The sequence below is a fragment of the Fistularia commersonii genome, chromosome 7 (genome assembly GCF_037954325.1).
Source record: "Fistularia commersonii isolate RoL2024-O1a breed Wild chromosome 7, RoL_Fcom_v1.0, whole genome shotgun sequence".
Classification (NCBI taxonomy): Eukaryota; Metazoa; Chordata; class Actinopteri; order Syngnathiformes; family Fistulariidae; genus Fistularia; species Fistularia commersonii.
This window is the reverse complement of record NC_141290.1, coordinates 1,993,117-2,013,484: the sequence shown is the minus strand read 5'-3', so window position 1 is coordinate 2,013,484 and position 20,368 is coordinate 1,993,117. Positions and strand designations below refer to the sequence as shown.

General features: G+C 42.0%; 1 protein-coding gene across 1 annotated transcript in view; it reads right to left on the bottom strand.

Annotated features, from left to right (window-relative positions):
* Positions 1 to 20,368, bottom strand: part of cspg4 (chondroitin sulfate proteoglycan 4) — a 98,186-nt gene that overhangs the window by 4,032 nt on the left and 73,786 nt on the right. The window contains exons 6-10 of the mRNA XM_086149073.1: positions 16,334 to 16,510; positions 7,798 to 7,996; positions 5,530 to 5,661; positions 4,049 to 4,209; positions 996 to 1,179 (exon numbers count right to left, since the gene is read on the bottom strand). Coding sequence (XP_086005199.1) covers positions 996 to 1,179; positions 4,049 to 4,209; positions 5,530 to 5,661; positions 7,798 to 7,996; positions 16,334 to 16,510 — 853 coding nt within the window. The remainder of the gene's footprint in view (positions 1 to 995; positions 1,180 to 4,048; positions 4,210 to 5,529; positions 5,662 to 7,797; positions 7,997 to 16,333; positions 16,511 to 20,368) is intronic.

Here is a 20,368-nt window from a genome sequence, read left to right as displayed (position 1 = left end):
TAGCTAACTCCGGACTTATTCCAGCCAAAATGTTCATGTTCTAATGGCCAACCAGTACCCACGAAGTTCTGCGGTCTGCAAAATGTATCTACTCCACCAAGCAAGTGCAAACTTACACTTGAAGCGCTGCACTCAAAAACAAACCGACAAAGAAGAAGAAGAAGAAGAAGAAGTAGAAGAAGAAGGAGGAGGAGGAAGAGCAGAAGAAGAAGAAGAAGAAGAAGAAGAAGAAGAAGAGGAAGAGGAAGTGAAGATCCCTGTTAGCCGTTAGCTAACTCCGTACTTATTCCAGCCAAAATGTTCATGTTCTAATGGCCAACCAGTACCCACAAAGTTCTGCGGTCTGCAAAATGTATCCACTCCACCAAGCAAGTGCAAACTTACACTTGAAGCGCTGCACTCAAAAACAAACCGACAAAGAAGAAGAAGAAGAAGAAGTAGAGGAAAAAGAGGAAGTGAAGATCCCTGTTAGCCGTTAGCTAACTCTGCTCTTATGTTGCCCAAAATGTTGATGTATGCTACCCCGTGCCCATGGTAGTTCCACTCCGTGGTCCACAAGAAGTATCTGGTAATGGCCGTGGCATACGAGTTCCACAGATCACCCGGAACCTGCATCAAATAGTTCCTGTGGAACTGTAAGAGGACCCCGCCTCGGGCGAGGAAGCTACAGAGGTTCTCGGAGCTGAGGTCCCTGGTTTCCCCGCCGGCAAGAGGCGGTCCACTTCCTGAAAACGGTCTAGGAAGTGCGATACAGTGTGAAAGCGGCTAACGGGTGACCCTGAAATGGTACGACAGGAGCCAGCAGCTCCGGAAAATCTCAGCTTTTGTGAATTTGTGACGATTAGCATTAGCAGGAAGGGCGTAGGCTACGTGGACGCAACCTGAGTTCCCGCGCAAAAACCGGCTTCTTCTGAATGTCGCACCCCAACTTCGAGTGGCCCGCTGTCCTTTTACGTTCGTAGCGAACAAATGGTATGTCTTGCGTGGGCGTTTACCCTTGTTCCTCCACAGCTGCGAGGAAATGTTGCTGTGCGTAGCGTAGTAGGAGACGGTGATGGGAAGGACGTGCCGGACGTCCGGCGCCGGTCGGGACGACAGGATGAGCTCCACCGAGTCCCTCACCACCCAGAACGGCTCCTCGGGCATCTGGTGCTCGTAGAAGATGGCGCCCGATTCCAGCTGTGCGAGAAGGACGACGTGGTCAGGCTACGGGAGCAACTTTTTGTGTTTTAGCTTAGCATTGCACCTGCTTGAATAGGATGTATTTCTGTTTACGTTTCCATTCGCTCTTCCATATTCCCCTCACTCATAGGGATATTTTATAAATATTTTATATTATTCTTTAATTATATATATATATTTATTACATATTCTACATCATATCTATAATATATATTGTATAAAATATACATTTATTTTTAATGAATAGATGAATTCATATTCATCTATTATTGTTCCAATTCCTAAATCTTCAACATTAAATTGACATATTTTCCATTATTAAATTTTTCTATTTGCTCTTATCCATCATTTCCATGAACCCTTCATTGATAGTGATCGTTTCTACATATTTCATATTATTATTCTTCTTATATTATATATTTTTTATAGAATATATCTTAATTTTTATACATATTTCATATTCATCTATAATTTTTCTAGTTCCTGAATCTTCAATAAGTACATTTATTTAACACATTTTTCAACCATAAGGAATGAGTGAATGAAACGAGAATAAAATATTATATTATATTAAAATATTATATTAAAAAATATATATATATATGTATATGTATGTTTGTATAACATTTAAAAGTAAAAAACAATCAAAAGCTCAAGTGCTATTATTGATCAAATATCTCCATCAATAAACGGAGGTCAATCAATTTTTCAAGTAATGATGTTTTAAAAAATCTTTGTTAAATGTAATCGATCATTCATTCATTCATTCATCAAGACACTATGTGGACCAGATGTGTGAATGAAAGGGTGAATGACTTCTGAATGAGTGAATGTTGGTGTAACATTTTCTGTGATATAAGAGTGAGAGGGTGAATTTTTGTGTGTCTGTATACGACGAGTGTATGAATGGATGAATGGTTGTATCTCCTTTCATGATGAACGAGTGAAAGGTGAATCTTCATACGTCTACATGACTCATGAATGAGTGAATGGTTGCATGTCTCTATATGTCTTATGAATGAGTGAATGGTTGCATGTCTCTATATAACTTATGAATGAGTGAATGGTTGCATGTCTCTATATGTCTTATGAATGGATGAATGAATGAATAGTTGCATGTTTCTATATGACTTGTGAATGAGTGAATGGTTGCATGTCTCTATATGTCTTATGCATGGATGAATGAATGAATGAATGAATTGTTGCATGTTTCTTTATGACTTATGAATGAATGAGTGAATAAAGGAATTGTTGCATGTTTCTATGTGACTCATGAATGAGTGAATGGCTGCATGTCTCCATAAGACTTATGAATGAATGAATGAATTGTTGCATGTTTCTATATGTCTTATGAATGAATGAGTGAATGGTTGCATGTCTCTATATGACTTATGAATGAGTGAATGGTTGTGTGCTTCTTGATGGTGTGTGTGAGAGGGTGAATGGGTGAAACATCACACGTCTCCATATGATGTATGAATGAGAGGGTGAATAGGTGCATATTTCTTCACGACATGTGAATGAGAGAGTGGATTATAACATGTCTCGGTGTGACCGGTGAATGAGTGAATGAATGGTTGCATGCCGTTTATTATAACATGTGAGTGAGAGGGTGAATTTTTGCATGTCTCTATATGATACATGAATGACAGGGTGAATGATGTATGTCCTTATATGATGAATGATTGAGCGGGCAAATCTTTACATGTCTCTATAACTTATGAATAAGTGAATGGTTGCATGTCTCTATATGACATATGAATGAATGAGTGAATGGTTGCATGTCAAGGGTGAATAGTCTTATCTCTTTAAATGATGAGTGAGTAAGAGGATGAACTTTGTATTTAATTGACTTATGAATGAGTGAATGGTTGCATGTCCCTCTATGATGTATGAATGACAGGGTGAATGGTAGCATCTTACGGGCACCTATATGCCGCATGAATGGGTGAATTGTGCACACTTCTCTGTGATATATGAGTGAGAGGGTGAATATCTGTGCGTCTCTAAATGATGAGTGAATGAATGGGTGCGTCAGAGGATGCGTTTTGGTATGTATATCATATATGACTTCTAAATGAGTGAATGGTTCTATATGTTGTGTGAATGAGTGAGTGAATGCTGCCCTATCCGGCGACTGAATAAGAGGGTGAATGTTACGTAGTTCTTGATCACATATGAACGCAAGGGCGAATATTTGTATGTCTCTATATGATGCATGAATGAGAGGATGAATATTTGTACGTCTCTATTTGACACGTGAATGAGAGGGTGAGTTATTGCACGTCCCTTTGTGACTTGTGAATGAGTGAGCGAATGGCTGCATGTGAATGTTTGCAAGTCCCTACATGAATGAATGAATGAATGAATGAGAAAGTGTGTTTAAATTCCCATTAAACCAATGATTTTCTTATGAATGGAAGCGATGGAGAAGTCAAAAGCAGGATGTAGGATCATTCAGACGATTTAATAGGAAAGAATGGCGGGTGCAGCCACGCCATATGGCGAGGAGAGGATTAACCGCTCTTAATGCCGTAAACCGCCATTGTGTCTCCTCATAAGTCTGTCTTTTTTTTTTTTTTTTAATGCAACAGATGACTTTGACACTTCCTAAAATAGAAACATCAAACTTGAAAGTTGGGAGGATTAAAAAGAAAGCGCAATCGTTGAACTCCGGTTGCTCTTTTAATACGGGGATTAATGGAAAAAAAAAAAAAAAAAAAGCTCTCAAAAAAATTGAAAGTTCCCATCCGTACGCGACTTAGTATTTTTTTTTTTTTTTCCCAAAGAAATGAGCCACAACAGGAGAACATGTCTCTTCCAGAAATTTGCGAAAAAAATTTTTAAAATGATAAAATAATTATACCTGGGTTTGGGAGAAGCGGGTAATTTCTTCGTACTGGTTTCGATCGCTAGCCAGGATTAGCCTCCCCAAACGCGGCGGGTGGATGAGGGAGTAGCTGATCTCGTTTCCGTCCTCGTTGGTCTCGGCTCGCAGATTGGCGTTCGTGATCGGCTGCCGCGTTCCTGTGAGGGAAAAAAAAAAACGCCTTTTTGAGAAAAAATTTCTCCTAAAGCGACGGTTCATCCGGACTTCGGCGGGTTATCGCCTGTTTATGCATGAAAATATCGAGTCCGAATAACCTTGGCGACGGTGGATAGATAAGAGGTCAAATAAACTCACAACCCACTTCGCTATATTTTATTTAAATTGTCAATGACGGCGTATTTCATTTTTGCCCATGAATCTTTAGCTCTAAATTTTTGCCATAATTCCTGTATTTTTTGACGGCTATGCTAACAAATGGCTGCGCCCCCCTGCAGCATGCACCCCTAAAATAAAGCCTGCTAGCTCCTTGACATATGGGTGAGGAGATGCAAATATTAAGTGAAATAAAATAAAATAAAATAAAATAAATTCAATTAAATTAGATTAAATTCAATTAAATTAGATTAAATTCAATTAAATTAAATTGGGAACAATTATTAAAAAGAAAAAAAGGAACTCAGGCATGATGATAGTACTTTTCCGTTCACTTTCTATTGTTTTACTACTTTGGTACTTTTATTTTTCTTTATTTTATCGTTAGTTTTAAATCTGTATTTTGTGTCTTTGATTGACAGTTAAAGCGCCCTTAGATGAAATGTATTCTTCTTTCTTTTATACTTTATTGATCCCCCAGGGGGGAAATTGCTTTTTGTTGAAAGAAGCTCCTGCTACAGACTCAAGTGGGGAAGAATCTAAATAGAACTCTAGATAAAAATAAAATAAAAAGAAGAAAATAGTGAAAAAAAAGATAAAAAGAACAGTAAAGATCAAAATTAATAACTAAAAACAAAATTAATGTAAAAATATATGTTATGTATATACATGTGTATTTACAACTACATGTATATGATTACACACATAGTTATTATTATTTAATTTTGTTTAATTATTATTGTTGTTTTTATTGTTTTCATTTTTCTTCCCATTTTTTCATTTCATTGTTATTATTATTAATGTTGTTCTTTATTGTTCTTCCTCTTCTCTCCTTCTTCTTCTTTTTCTTCTTCTTCTTCTTATTATATTAAATATTATTATATATAATAACTTTAATTCACACATTCATTTACATGCTTTTTTTTTCTATATATTTATCTCATAGTGCAGACCTTCATGAATTTCTCTACTGATGACCGTCCTTGTTATTATTTCAAATAAATAAGAACCCGTCTAGATTTAACGACGTGTTCAAATCTTAAATAAGGACAAGAAACTCGCCGCTGACAAGTCGCCACGCCAGGCCAGGCCAGGCCAAGCCACGCCGCCGTTTATTAAAAGTTGGAGGGATTTTGACATCGTACCTGGGAACACCATGAGCTCCTCCTGTGTTACCATGGTGATGGTAAGAGGTCTGGCTGTGACGACAAATTGGTAGAGCGGCGACGTGTGCTCGCCGTCTGTCACCGTGAAACTGAAGCCGCCGGACTCCTCGCCTGGGAGTGAAATGTCAAGAAGAGATCACAAAAAAAAAAAAAAAAAAAAATCAATACACAAAAATATAAGAATGACTGAATGGATCATTTTAAATATATTTATATCAAGCTCTTAACAAATTGTGCAGAAGGCCTCTATAGCGACGTTGTGCTTGCAGTACCCTCTTTGACCACAAGGGGGCGCCAAAGTGCCAAGCTGAACAAACCCAAAGCATGAGATTCTTCCGGGTGACTTCCAGTGGGCGCACTTGTGTTTTAACATTTTTAATTATATAATGCTAGCAAATATACTATGATAGAAGACAATCATCCAAAATGAAAGGAAAGGTGGAAAAGACAGTGATATTGAGGAGAAGACAGGAAGCAGAGCTGCTGATCGGAGGGACGAAGATGTCGAGGTTCTCTTTGGGAGGATGGAGAGGATCAGGAATGAGTCCATCAGAAGGAGAGAAGTTCAGAGAAGCAAGACTGAGATGGTCGGGTCGTTGGAAATACACTGGAAGACGGATGCCGGAATTGGAGGAAGACCAAAGAGAAGATTGTGGCTATTATTTAGGGTCAACAGTCCAGAGTGTCAAAGAGAAAACGGTTCAAGCTGTTTGGAATGGATGGAGAAAAGTGTGAGATAGAAGACTATCAGCCAGAATGAAAGGAAAAGTGGACAAGAAAGTGATAATATCATGATATTAAGAGACATACAGCCATTCAGTCATTTATTTATACGTCAAAGAGGCATACAAGGTTCGCTCCCTTATTCACATGTCATGTGGAGACATACAACCATTCACTTTCTTAGAGACATACAAGAACTATGAGATAGAGGACTATCAGCGAAGAGAAGATTGATGGACGTAGCGAGAGAGGATATGAAGGTAGTTGGTGTGAGAGAGGAGGATATAGAGAATAGGGTTAGATGGAGAAGGTGGATTTGCGAGGGCGACACCTGAAGGGAAAAAGAAGAAGAAAGACAAGCCATCCCTTTGGACAAATAGAACCTGCATTTTTGGCCTTGCCAATTGGGACAGTTTGGGTATGCTAGTCTACCCAAGGGAACAGAAACTACCCAAAAAAATCTTCTTCTTCTACACTAAAAGTTGTCCATCTCTACTCCGGTCCAAACATACGTCCCTACAATTTCCATGAGTTCACCTCAAGGTGGAAGCGGAAGAGTTGATCTGCAGATGCTAGGTGTTGCGATGCTAACGGAGGGGGTGTCCTTCGTTGGGGACAAAAGAGCTACTTCGTGGGATTACCTGGATTGGACCGTGATAAATTAAGCTAAGCTAAGGGGTGAAAGCTGTTGGATCACATGGACTGAGGCTCAGGTGAAAGTTCTAGTGGTGAGTCTTTCCCGGAGGGTGCAGAAGGTCCTGGTCCGGGTGTCCAAATCCGTCTTGGTGTTGATTCATGAAGTGCTTCTGTCTTATCCTTTCATTTTGAAGCTGTCATTGGGTTTTTCTGAAGGATGCCGTCTGCTCTAGCATAGCATTAGCACCAACCCCCTTACACCTAGCTTGACTGACTCTTCGTTGTTTCCTGGCTGTCTTGTTTAACTCCCGCACAAGTCGAAGCGTGGTCGTCCCAATTGGTGAATCAATGTTATGAAACGAACTACACCCACATTAGCATAGCATTAGCATAACAACCCCCTGACACCTAGCTTGATCGACTCTTCCCTGTTTCCTGGCTGTCTTTTCTAACTCCTGTACAAGTCGAAGCGTGGTCGTCCCAATCGGTGTATCAATGTAATCCAACGAACGACACCCACATTAGCATAGCATTAGCATAACAACCCCCTTCCACCTAGCTTGATCGAGTCTTTGTTGTTTCCTGGCTGTCTTTTCTATATTTGGAAACTCCCCCAGGTCATTAGAACTGAAGAAACCTTTCGGATGAGGGCTGAAACGTCTTCGAGTGAAGACATACAAGTCCAGTTACCAAAAGAAGATGAAAAAGGAGTGTAGAATTGTAAAAATGAATGATAGAATAAATGAACTAAAAAAAGAAAATAATCAAAAATACATGTTTTGCAGCTCGGGTTCGAACATCATCACATATTCGCCTCATTGCATCCCGATCACGGCGATCAGGATCGATCAGGATCAATACCGAAGGCCCAGATGCCGGCGTCCTCACCCTGGTGGATGAAGATCACCTCCCCCTTGTTAATTTGCGCCTGCGTGAAGTTAAGAACGGCCACCTCGGGCTCCTCCTTCAGCGCCACCATCCCGCTCGTGAACGTCTCCACGTTGTAAACCAGCTCCACGGCGGGCGTGTCGGCGTCCTCGGTTCTCAGCATGCCGGGCGTGATGTCGGCCTCCTCGCCGGCGAGGACCTGCGTGACGGACATTTTTTTTTTTTTTTTTTAATTGCAAGGTATCCTGCTGCAAAAAAAAAACAAGCCTGTATTTATTCTGCAAAGAGCACAGGTCTGGTCGGGCCTGTTATGGGAAGATGGAGCGCCGCCTCCGCGGTCGGCCGGGGGGTTTAATTGACTTCTAATGGCGGAACGGCTGAGAGGAGCATTAATTGAAAGAAATGGTCCGGCTCCCCGGGAAGTCGGGCTTAAATAGGTGGAATCAAGGCGTGGGGAAGGGCCAGGCTGCGGGGAAGGAGGACGCATCCATCCTGAAGGGGCCTCTTCACCCTCGGATAAAGGTGGAAACGTGGAGGCTTTGGAGACGCGTTTGGTAATCGATACTTCGCGTTTTCAGCCGCTATCTGGGTCTTGTTGTCGATTCATTGACGTTTTCCGCGTCTCATGATCTGCGGAAGAACTCTGGACCTTCAGTGTGAAGCACAAACAGGCTTCATTCATTCATTTATTCATTCATACTCAATATCGTAGCATTCAGCCTCTCATTCACATGTCATATAGGGACATACAACCATTCATTCCCTCATTCACGCATCCGGACAATTTATGGTGTTTGAGGAACTTCCTGGAGGTTTTTTGTACATGCACCCTCATCTATCACACATCAGTCAGTCACTCTTTCACTCACGATGAGCCTTTTGCAGGTTTAGGGACATTCAGCCTCTCATTCACACGTGATATGGAGACATGCAACCATTCATTCACTCATTCACGCGTCCGGGCAATTTATGGTCTTTGATGAACATTCACCCTCTCATTCACACATGTCATAGATGGACATACAACCATTCACCCTGTCATTCACACATCATGAAAAATAATGCATCATTCATTCGCCTCCTCGATATTTTTGGACATTCACCCTCTCATTCACATGACAGAGCGAAGAATGCAATCATTCATTCAGTCATTCACCCGTTCCGGCAGTTTATGGTCTCCGTTGAGCCGCCTGCATGTTTTTCGACGTTCACCCTCTCATTCACGCTTTATATAGAGACAACCAACCATACACTCACTCATTCACATGTCATCGATAGACACACTCACATTCACCCTCTCATTTACATGTTATCTGAGGACATCCAACCATTCACCCTCTCATTCACACATCTGGGCAACGTAAGGTCTCCAGTGAAGCTCCTGCAAGCTTCAACTCGGAAAAAACATGCAGGACGTTCATCGAAAACCATAAATTGCCCGGACGTGTGAGTGAGTGAATGAACGGTCGTCTCTTTTTTTACATGCAAATGAAAGAGTGAACGGTTAAGTAGCTTCATAAGATTATATCAGGAAGCAAAGGAAGACAATATTCCTTGCATCAGCGGCGCTGAAACAGGAAATAAATCTAATTACGTTCCTCAGTTTGTTTTGCCGTCAGATCTGCTCGAATCCCGGAAACTTCATGACAAATGTCACATGTTTGATTTCTTTTTTTTTTTTTTGTGGAATATCTAAATGAGCAGCCTCGCTTCACGCTGAGATCCGGTCGTCTGCAAATTTGGGTGGCAGCCCAACTGGAAAAAAAAAAAAAAAAGTTCTGCAGCGAGCGCGCCGTCAAAATCCGGGATTATCCCTGGACTATTAGCGTGGAGCGGAGACAGGCCGCGCCGCCGCTCGGATCGGGCGGCGACCGCTGCGATAACGCCCGAAGCATCTGGATCTGGTGCGGTTCCTGCCAGGGTTCCAGCAGGGATAGCTTAGCATAATGCAGCTGCGCCTGCAAAGGCACAAGAGGGTCCGCTGACCGTTTGACCTCGTGGGACGAGGAGTTCAACGGAGTCCCCCGACGTTAGCGTGACGGGGACGGCCGCGGCGTCGGGTTCGGTCCCGACGGACGATCGCGTGGGAAGGAAAGGATCTCAAACCAGCGTCCGGGCCCGGCTCGGACCGGACGCGAGCCTTATAAGGTGGCAAAAGCGATACGATGCGGTATGAAAACAAACACGGGCCGGTCAAGTGGCAACAGATGTGGACAGAACTGAGCCAGACGCCGATTCTACGCCCGGGAAGAGGAAGAAACCGCCGGCCTTAAGGTTCCACGGTGAACCTCGGGGACACGCAATCCTTGGAGCGGCTTGTGTTTATTTATTAGACGAGTAAACAAAAGCAGAAGACGGCTTTGCGCGGCTAAGCGCGCACTAACGTTAGCTTTAGCAAAGGGTTTTTCAACTTCTTCATCCAAGCAATGTAGCGATATTAAGCCAGTCATCCTCTCATTCACGTGTCATATAAAAACATACAACCATTCGCAGGACACGGGGAGAACATGGAGGCTCCACATAGCAAGAACCCCTGGTGGACTCCAACCAGGGACCTTCTAGCTGTTAGCCGGTTAGCTAAGCTCTGCGCTCACCTTGCCGCCCACAGGGAAGTTCACACGGTCCATGATAAATACGAGTAAATATTGATTCATGATTAAAAAGCGACTTTTAAAAGCGCCGTTTAGCAAAAAAAGGGAAAGTCATCTGGATATTAATTTCTTTTTTTTTTTTTTTTTTTTTTGCAAAAGGGACCAAAGCAATTTCCCACCTGGGATGAACAAAATAGAGCAACCAGAAGCTGCACCGTAAACAGTTTTTGCAAAACTTCCGGAAAATAGTAGTCCCTGCGGTCGCCCCGCCGTGATATGCGGAGGACAGAAGCGGCGTCGCTGCAGCCGATTCTTCATCATTAAGAAACGACGGGGGCGAAAAACAATCCCCCGACAAGAAGCGACAGAAAACACGATTATTAAAATGCTAACTTCGGGAGCCACCTCAATGTCACCTCGCCGGAATCTCGTGTTTCGGCGTCGGCGGTAACATCCTTAAAAGATTATCATAGTTAATCGAGCGTTCCCAGGTTTCCTTGTCCGGGCCGCGATTCGTTCCGGGTGCGCGGAGCGAAAAATCCAAAAAGTCAGCGCTAATCTTATCAACCCGCAGCGCAAATACCCCGAAATCCAAGCGCCGAGCCGCCGCGGTACAGAAGGAGCTGTTTTCCATAAACAGCGAGGTCGTTTCCACCACCCGCGAGAGGGTGAATGGTAGCGTCTCCATTCGACGTGTGAATGAGTGAGTGAATGGTCGTATGTCTATATTTCGGCCGCCTGGTGCAGGACAAGCGAAACAAAAATGAATGAATTATGACGATTTGAGTATTTATGAATTATCATGAGAGCAGATTTTTGTAGTTTTTATTCTGGATCACACAGAAAGGCTTCCTGGGACCTTCTTAACCACTGTGCTAGCCGTGCTAAGTGCTAATCATCGCCCCCAAAATGTATTTCCTACATTACTTTTGCATGTTCTCTCCCTGCATCTCTAACAATTTACTGTACTATTATATTTTATTATGTTATATTATATCATAAGAGACATGCAACCATTCACCCTCTCATTCACGTGTCAAATAGAAACAACCATTCCCTCTTTCATTCATACATGATATAAAGCAGAGTTTGGCAACCTTTAACATCCAGAGAGCCATTTGGACCCGGTTTCCACGGAAAAGAAAACATCGGGAACTGCAGTTACTTTTTGACGTCTAAAATAAAGGTACCACTGCATATATTGCCTTTTCATAATTTACCTACCTCTGGTTTAAAGTTTCGACAAATTGACGGCGTCTTGGCGGGTTTACCGGCTTCCGCGAGTGTGAAAATATAATTATATTCTAATATTTCAACATCACAACAATCTTGAGGTTGCCGACCCCCGATATAGAGGCATGCAACGATTCACCCTCTCATTCACACATCTGGACCACGCAGTGTCTTTGGCGAAGCTCCTGCATGTGTTTATCAGTGCAGATACTGGACTACTGCAACTCCCTTCTTGCCGGTGACCATCAGACCTCTGGAGCTTCTTCAGGAAGCGGCGCTCCGCCTGGTGTCCAAGCGTCCCAAATTGTCCCACACAACTCCCCTTCTTATGTGCCTTTACTGGCTCCTTGTGGCCAAGATCAAGACCCTGGTGCTAGCCTAGCGCTAAGCTAGCGCTAACCCTTCCCTTCTCCTCCGATCTGCCACCTCCGGGCGACCGTCCACCCTATCACTCCGGACTCGGCTCTTCTCTGCGGTGGAAGGAACTCCCAAAAAAAGTCGGAACAGCTGAAAGCATACCTCTTCACCAAGCACTACCCTATTAACCGCACTCCAACTCCGCAATGAACCCAATGAATGCACATATGTATGTTGTTCTGAGATGCTATTTGGTTTAGCGGTCACTTCTAACTCCCGATGACTTGTACTTCAGCTCTTCCGTGATGGAATTTCACTTTTTGTAAGCTGAGAAACCCCAAGTGGAGAAGATGTAGCCTCCCTGCTGGAATGGAAGGTCCGGCGGCATCTGGAGGACACATGGTGGAGCTCCTGCAGATGCACAGAAGTCCACTAGATGGCGGTATCAGCCTACTAGCCAATCCGGGCAATCTGGGGCAAATAATCTGCAAATGGCTTTTTAAAAATTTTTTTTTTTTTTTTTTTACAAATTAATGGTTCATATAGCAATCGATGCTTTTAGCGTCGAGCCGAACAAGCCGGCGTGATATTAACTTCGGAGGCAGTCGTGAAGGACTCGCTGCCGGCCGATGACTTATGATGACTCGACTTGGATGCGGCGGCGAGGGGAGGCCGGATGTCCGACGCCGTCCGAGTTTCCAAAAAAAAAACATTCACCGTCCGGTTTCTCCGAAACGACCGACGAGCGCGAGAAAACACGTCGGCGGTTCGCCGGTCTAGAGAAAAAAAAAAGCTAAAAAAAAGCTAAAAAAAATCACCTCGTCTGACGAAACGGGGCCTCGGCGAACGTATCGCCGTGTGAGATCCCGCAGAAAAGCCGCGGTCTCGTCGACCATCTTGGTTTTTTCCAAAAATACAGGTTGCCATGGAGACGGGGAGCCACAGGCAGAGCAGGGAGGGCTGAATGACACAGTCGGTTTCCAGTTCTGTGAGCTGATTACTTCTGGCTTTTTCCAATTGCCCGCCTGCTCTCCAGAGCCGAGTCGACTCCGGTGATTCTTCAAAGAAAACTTTTTTTTTTTTTTTTTTTTTCCATCGCGAACGGACGCAATCGGTTTTGAGGGAAAACGTTGAAATGGGTTGAGATTAGACTTCGGGTAATTACTAATTTGAATCGAGCATTTGAATCAGGAATCAAAATTGTGAACAGGAGTAATAGAATAAAAAAAATAAATAAATAAGGGAATAACTTACATATATATAAATATATATATATATATATATATATAAATAACTTTACAAAATTGTGCAAATTGTAGGTATGCTCGCCCTGCATTTGTATAATAAATATACTGCTAAGAAAATCAAGAGAACGTCTGAAAAACACAATAAATGTGTATTACATATACTATGCATATGTATATATATATATAGTGTATATACTATATTATATATGTATAGCATATAAGCACATATATGGATATATTTTATATGTACATATATAGGGATATATGTATACACAATATACAATAAATAACATATTATATATGTATATATATATACCGTATATATACACCATATATATATTATACATACATAAAATGGTGTATATCGTGTATATACTATATTATATATGTATGGTATATATGTACATATATGGATATATTTTATATGTACATATATATGGAGATATAAATATACACAATATACTATTATCATGTATCATATATGTATAGTATATAAATACCATATATAGTGTATCATATATATATAGTACATAAATACCATATATAGTGTATATGCATATATATACATCATATAATGTATATACTATCATATTTATGTAGAATATATATGTATATATATGTACATATATATGTGTTTTATATATAACACATATATGCGTTATATATACACTTTACAATATATACACTATATTGACAATACATATACACTATATTTCCACACTATATATATATATATATATATATATATACACTATCTTTTCACTATATACTATATTTTTAGTATATATAGTGTAGATATATACACCATATATACGGTATATACGAACACACACAAGTATAACTATATATACATAAAAATAAATATCTGAACTAAATTGTGCAAATCGTAGGTTCGTTGGCTCTGCATTTGTATAATAGATACATCATGAACGTCGTCCCGATGAGGGGTTTGCAGGGCTGCTGGGAATGGAGGAACTGAACGGCTCTGGAGACGAAGGTTGAACCTCGAAGGTTTTTACAGGAGAGCCACTCCAAGGTCGGCCTTAAGACGCCGGAACGATCCGCCGGGATCTTTTTGCGTCTTTTTTTTGAATATTTGACAGTCATTGAAGCGGCAGAGAAGGTCTGAGAGGTCGGCCAATTATTCCCGAGCGGATCAAGGCGGCGCTCAAGGCGATTCTTATCGTGTCGGGTGATGGAGTGAAACCAGGAGGTTTGCAAAAATACGTGATTATAAATCACGATTCACTCGCCGAATCCGTCGACGAATATTTAAAAAAATGTTTTAACCGTATTTTCCGCACTATAAGGCGCACCTTCAATGAATAGCCTATTATAACACTTTTTTCACATATAAGGCGCGCTGCATTATAAGGCGCATAGAGTAGAAACTACAGTAATGGCTGGGGTTGCGTTATGCATCCACTAGATCAGGGGTGCCCACACTTTTTCACCTTGTGAGCTACTTTTTCAAATGACCATGTGAAAATGATCTACCTCCACTAAAAATGCTGAATATATATTTATTGATGTATCTACTGAGTATACTTAACACAATAAATGTTTGTGGATCTTGCATAACTGCATGAACCCTCATGACACACTACAACACAGCACTTTTTTGGTAAATATTTTTGGTAAATATAAATAAATTATGTAATAAATATAAAAATAAATAAATATAAAATATAATAAATATTTTGGTAAATTATTCTGATGACTTGAATGGAGTCAGCAGCATAGGTGAAGTTAGCTGGGAGAAAAATGGCCACTCCTGACCTTTCTCCTCCTCGCCTCACTTTTCGGAGGGGAGTCGGCGTCGTCGTTTTTATGAACGGTCTGAAAATGACGCTCCACATTTCCCTTTTTTTGGGGAAATACTTTAGGCGTCATAAATTGGAGGCTAACTCGCTAGCTTGCTAGCCGTTATGTGCACAAGCGCAGTAACGCCTGTGTCAGAAAAGGTCAGTCGAGTGACAAATTTCTCAGTGAGGACGAGACGTTTACGTTTTAACGCCATGCGATCGACCCACGCTACCTTTGCGATCGATCGGTAGATGGCGATAAACGTATCGGGCACCTGCACTAGATGCAGCTGCGCTAAAGGGAACGTAAACAAAACAGTCAGATAAGTCAGTCCAACTTCATTAATAGAATGCAAACCAACGTTCTGACGACTGCGTTCACTACGAAAACAAGTTAGCGCATTCAGAATACGGTAGCGTACGTACCGCTAGCTCATACCCATGATATCGATCCATATATAAGGCGCATTGGATTATAAGGCGCGCTGTCGGTTTTTGAGAGAATGAAAGGCTTTTCGGTGCGCCTTATAGTGCGGAAAAATAAAAGACGTCGTCAATTATACTCGCGTGAATGAGAGGTTGAATAAATATATGTGAATTGTTGCTGGTCTCCGAGGCAAATGAGAGGGTGAACGGTTACATGTCTGATTTGTGAATGAATGAATGAATTGTTGTATGTCTTTATCAGACCTGGGTATTTTAGGCGCCCGTTTTGCTATTTTTTCTCGTTGAATATTTTCAATCAATATTAAATTTAAGATTTTTTTTTTCCTTTTGTTTAATTTTGTATGGATGATTACATACTAAATAATGTCGGTATATTTATATGATCGTAAAATCGCTGAAATAAAATGCCAAAAAATGTAATTTCGATTTAAATTTTCAATTTACATGATACCGAGTTGGCCTGTTCAGAAAAATTAAATAAGAATAAAAATGTATGTCATGGAAACTGAAATGAAATCGGATTCAACTCATGTTATTTCTTCTGAATCAATGTTTTTTACTTCTAATCAACGACTTTGGCGTCAAACAATCGCCGAATTCTTGGTGAAAGAACGTCATTATCGTTCCTCTTCTGTGCTTTTGATGTTTTAAACTCTTAAAATAGAAAGTGTGTGTTCCTTCTATAACACATGCCTGTGGTCACCTCCAATTCCAATCAGTTTAGCCGCTGGAAATAAAGCAAACAGCTACTAAAGAGTTCACAATTTAAAGTTTGAGAAGAATTTCCCCTCGTCGTCGCTTTTCATCGCCGAAAAGTAAAAACGAAAGAAAAAAAAAAAAGAAATAAAGGCGTTACCTCCAGTCCCGTGTTGCGCGTCAGCTGCGGCGGCTCGTCGTTGACGGCGATGACGGCGACCGAGATGGTGATGGGGAGGCTTCGGCGTTCGATCTCGTAAGCCGAGGCGGAGATGGTGAAGCGGTCCTCGGTGGTCTCGGTGCTGTCGTGCATGTAGTAGATGCTTCCGTTCTTCACCTGCGGAACAAGGGAATCGGACTTGACTGGTCGGGAATGACGGAAAACGGAAGCGGGCGCTCGGATTTTTTTTTCGGACGATTCTTCTTCTTTAATTCCGGCACCATGCCGATTCCGCGAAAACTCAACATCGGGGGATGCTGGTGTGAGAGGGTCAGCTGTTCGGGGCGGGCCGGGAGAAAGCGACATTTGAAGCTTTTGCTGCGGGAAATCTTGAAATCTGCTTTGAGTCCCGACACCTGATGTTTTTTTTTTGTTTTATTTTAACCCGAACCGGCATTTTGCCCGCCCTCGCCGAGTGCCTCTTGTGCCCAAACAGAACAAGAGCACTCCAAGAACACTTCCAAGTATTTGGTTCCAGGAACGAACCTTTTAGCTTTGCGTTGTCACGGGGTAGGTACCTCTGGGACGCAAGCGTCCGAGATGTGTACCTTAAGCTCCGAAACAAACCGCCGAAGAAGAAAAAGAGGAAGGCGACACGGACAAGACGGAGGTAGAAGCTGCAACAACGTTTGGGGAATAATAACCGTGGACTATCAGATGGTGGGAGATGTTTGTCTGCCGTGTGAAGACCGCTGTTAGCCATTAGCGAGCGCTGCACTTATTTTTCCCAGTGGAACACATGCTACCGAGTGACCGCAGTAGTCCACTCCATGGTCCGCAAGAAGTATCTGGTATTGGGCGTGGCTTACGAGGCTTTAACCAATCACTGCTTCAACGTGTGATGAACCCCGTTAGCTGTTAGCCAAAATGTTAATGATCTGCTAGCCAACCAGTACCCACAAAGGTCTGCGGTTTGCAAAGCGAATCTATTCCACACTCAAAAACAAACCGCTGAAGAAGAAGAAGAAGAAGATATGGACAGCATGGAGGTGGAAGCTGCTCATCAACGACGGTATATCAGATGGTGGAAGTGTATCTTCTCCTTGCACTGCCCTGCCCTGTGAAGATCCCCGTTAGCTGTTAGCTTACTAACGCTCATGTTCTGCCAGCTAACCGGTACCCATAGCGAATTCCGCACTTCTTTTGCCCAGAATGTTGATGTTCTACATGCTAACCAGTGGCTGCTCTGGTTCCACTCCATGGTCCACATGAAGTATCTGGTAATGGGGGTGGCTAACGAGTTCCACCAATCATCAAGCAACCCTTTGGAACTGTATAAAGACCCTGCCTCGGACGAGGAGCTAAAATAGTTCTTGGAGTTCTGACATGGACTGTCAGATGGATGGAGGTGTTTTCATTTTCTTCGCCGTATGACGAGCCCCGTTAGCCGTTAGCTTCCTTAAGTCCATGTTCTGCCAGCTAGCCGGTACTAACGAGTTCCACCAATCATCAAGCAACCCTGTGGAACTGCATAAAGACACTGGAAGCATTTTCATTTTCTTCGCCATGTGATGAACCCCGTTAGCCGTTAGCTTAGTAATATTCATGTTCTGCCAGCCAACCAGCACCCACAAAGGTCTGCGGTCTGCAAAACATGGAACCTACGTCTCAAACCGCCTCAGAAAAGAAGCTAACATTGGTTTTGGGAACCGAGGTCCGAGTCCCCGTTCTGTGCGAATGCTCGAGGAAACGGCCTTGTTCCTGGAAAGGAAAAAAAGAAACGAATAAAATAAAATCACTCTCCTCTTGCCAACCTCTTACCGTCTAATCTGTCCAGCTGTTTCACACTAAGAGCCCGGCTGCGAGCGCACAATGCCGGGATTGTACCGCCGCTGGAAGGACGGACTCATATAAGGTTGTTTTTCCCGCCGACTGGGTTTGCGGACTCGCTTCGTTCGCCGCCCTTTTCTCTGAAGTCGTCGCGAATGTGACGTGCACGTGGAGAAACCGGCTTGGCACGACAAGCGCGATTAAGATTTTAATCAATTTAATCGAACTGAATCTGAAATAATCGCCGGAAGTCGTTCGTTAGCGCTTACAATTCGGCGTTAGCTTATCATTCACGGCTATTCCTGTTAGCACGTCATTTATCCCACAACTTTTCCGACGATTCCACCCCGTTTCGTTCGCAAAGTTTTTTTTTGTTTTTTTTTTTAAATAAAAGTTAACCTTATTGCTGAGAGCTATGTTTTCTTTGGAAGCCGAGAAAAATAAAGCGTAAGCGATATCACCGCGCGGCCGGGCTATTTTTTCGGAGGGGAGGTTTTTACAATGATAATATATCTTCTCAAACTTTTTGAGACAAAAGCTATAATCAGGTTGTAAAGTTTGGCCGGGGGTGGAGGGGAAGGCCGGAGCCGCATCGCTTCTCCCCGCGGGATGAAAACGCAGCACAAAGGAATCAGTCATCCGACGTCGAGCCAGCTCGATGGAAAACAGCACCTGTGGCCGAGCCAAGCTAGCTAGCTCCCCGCGCTCCGCGCATACAAATGAGAGCGCCCTTCCCCACCCCGACCGGTACGTCCCTTCTCCGATAGCGACGCTCCGTCCTCTGAACCCGGGGGTTCGGAATTTAAAATGAATGAACACGGCATGTAAGGTTATTTAATTTAATTTTTTTTTTTTTTTTTTTTTTTTTTTTTTTGCATTTATGCTATGTTGAAACAAAACAAACAAAATTAAAATGCAGAGAAAATGACGTTTCTACATGCAACGGAATATTTCTATTGCACTCCTATATTCTTATTGAATATAATCTTATATTGCACCTGGTACTTAAGACCTTAAGACACTTTATAGCCTTGACTTGTTACTTGGACACTTTATAGTTTATTTGTTTATTTTTCTTTTTTTTTTGACTGTTTATACAATTTTCTACTATTATTTATTATTGTTATGTTTTACTTGTAACTCTGGCACAACAATTTCCTTCGGGATAAATATGTTCTTATTCTTATTCTTATATTTTGAGAGGTGGTGGGTTACTTTTAAGTGAAATAGTCAGTTTCTATTTGAGTCCTTCTTATATTTATAAAATAAAAAACTTAAATGATCCACCGGCAGCAAATCAAAAAAGTCATCCTCTCTCTAACCGGCGTGTGAAGTCAGTTACAACATTAACAAATTCTTTTATATATTTTATAATAGAATTTTTTATCTGATATAAATGAAAAATATTATAATTTTTTCTTTTTTTTAGATATTACAAGATCACCATCATCTTCAAATAAAAACAAAATTAAAAAAATAAATAAACGTTTGAAAACTAAAATGAAACACATTTTAATTAAATACCTGTGCATTATTTCAAAAAAATATATCAAAAATTATATCAAAAATCAAAGAGTGTTGTCAACCCCCTGGACTAGCCAGACCTAATAATCGGACTTGTTTCTTTTAATTTTATTTCCGTATAAAAATCTCTTTCTTACTCTCTCTTCGGGCGACGTTGGAAATTGGTCGGGGATGAACGCCAGCGAGTCGCAGGACTCGCTTCGGGGAGCAGGAAGTGCTAAATGGATCCCATATGACCGGCATCCTTCTGGAATAATGACCCCGTCATTACCGACAGGGAAAAGTCAGCGAGACAATCAGTCTGCAAACAGCCGGCGGTCGTTGGACGTATCAATTGCGCGGGGGAGAACGCCCGATTATTGACGTCGCGTCAATGCGTGGCTATTATTTAGCTTACCTGAGCCCTGGGTTGAAGCAGAAACTCGGCCTCTGTATAAATCTGAAGTTAAATCAATAATCAGTCAACTGTCTGTGCGAAACGCGATGAAAAATAAAGACGGGCATGGATTTTATGCGCACGGGTGAACGATGGGAAACCCAAGGAAGGGAGTCATGCGTTCTACATTTCCTCACGTCCCGTTAGCACGTTAGCTTCTGCCCGACACATGCCGGCCACATGGCTCGCGGAGTGGACGCCGCATTTTAGCGTAATGCTAACGTTTTAGCGTCGGCGTCGCTTAC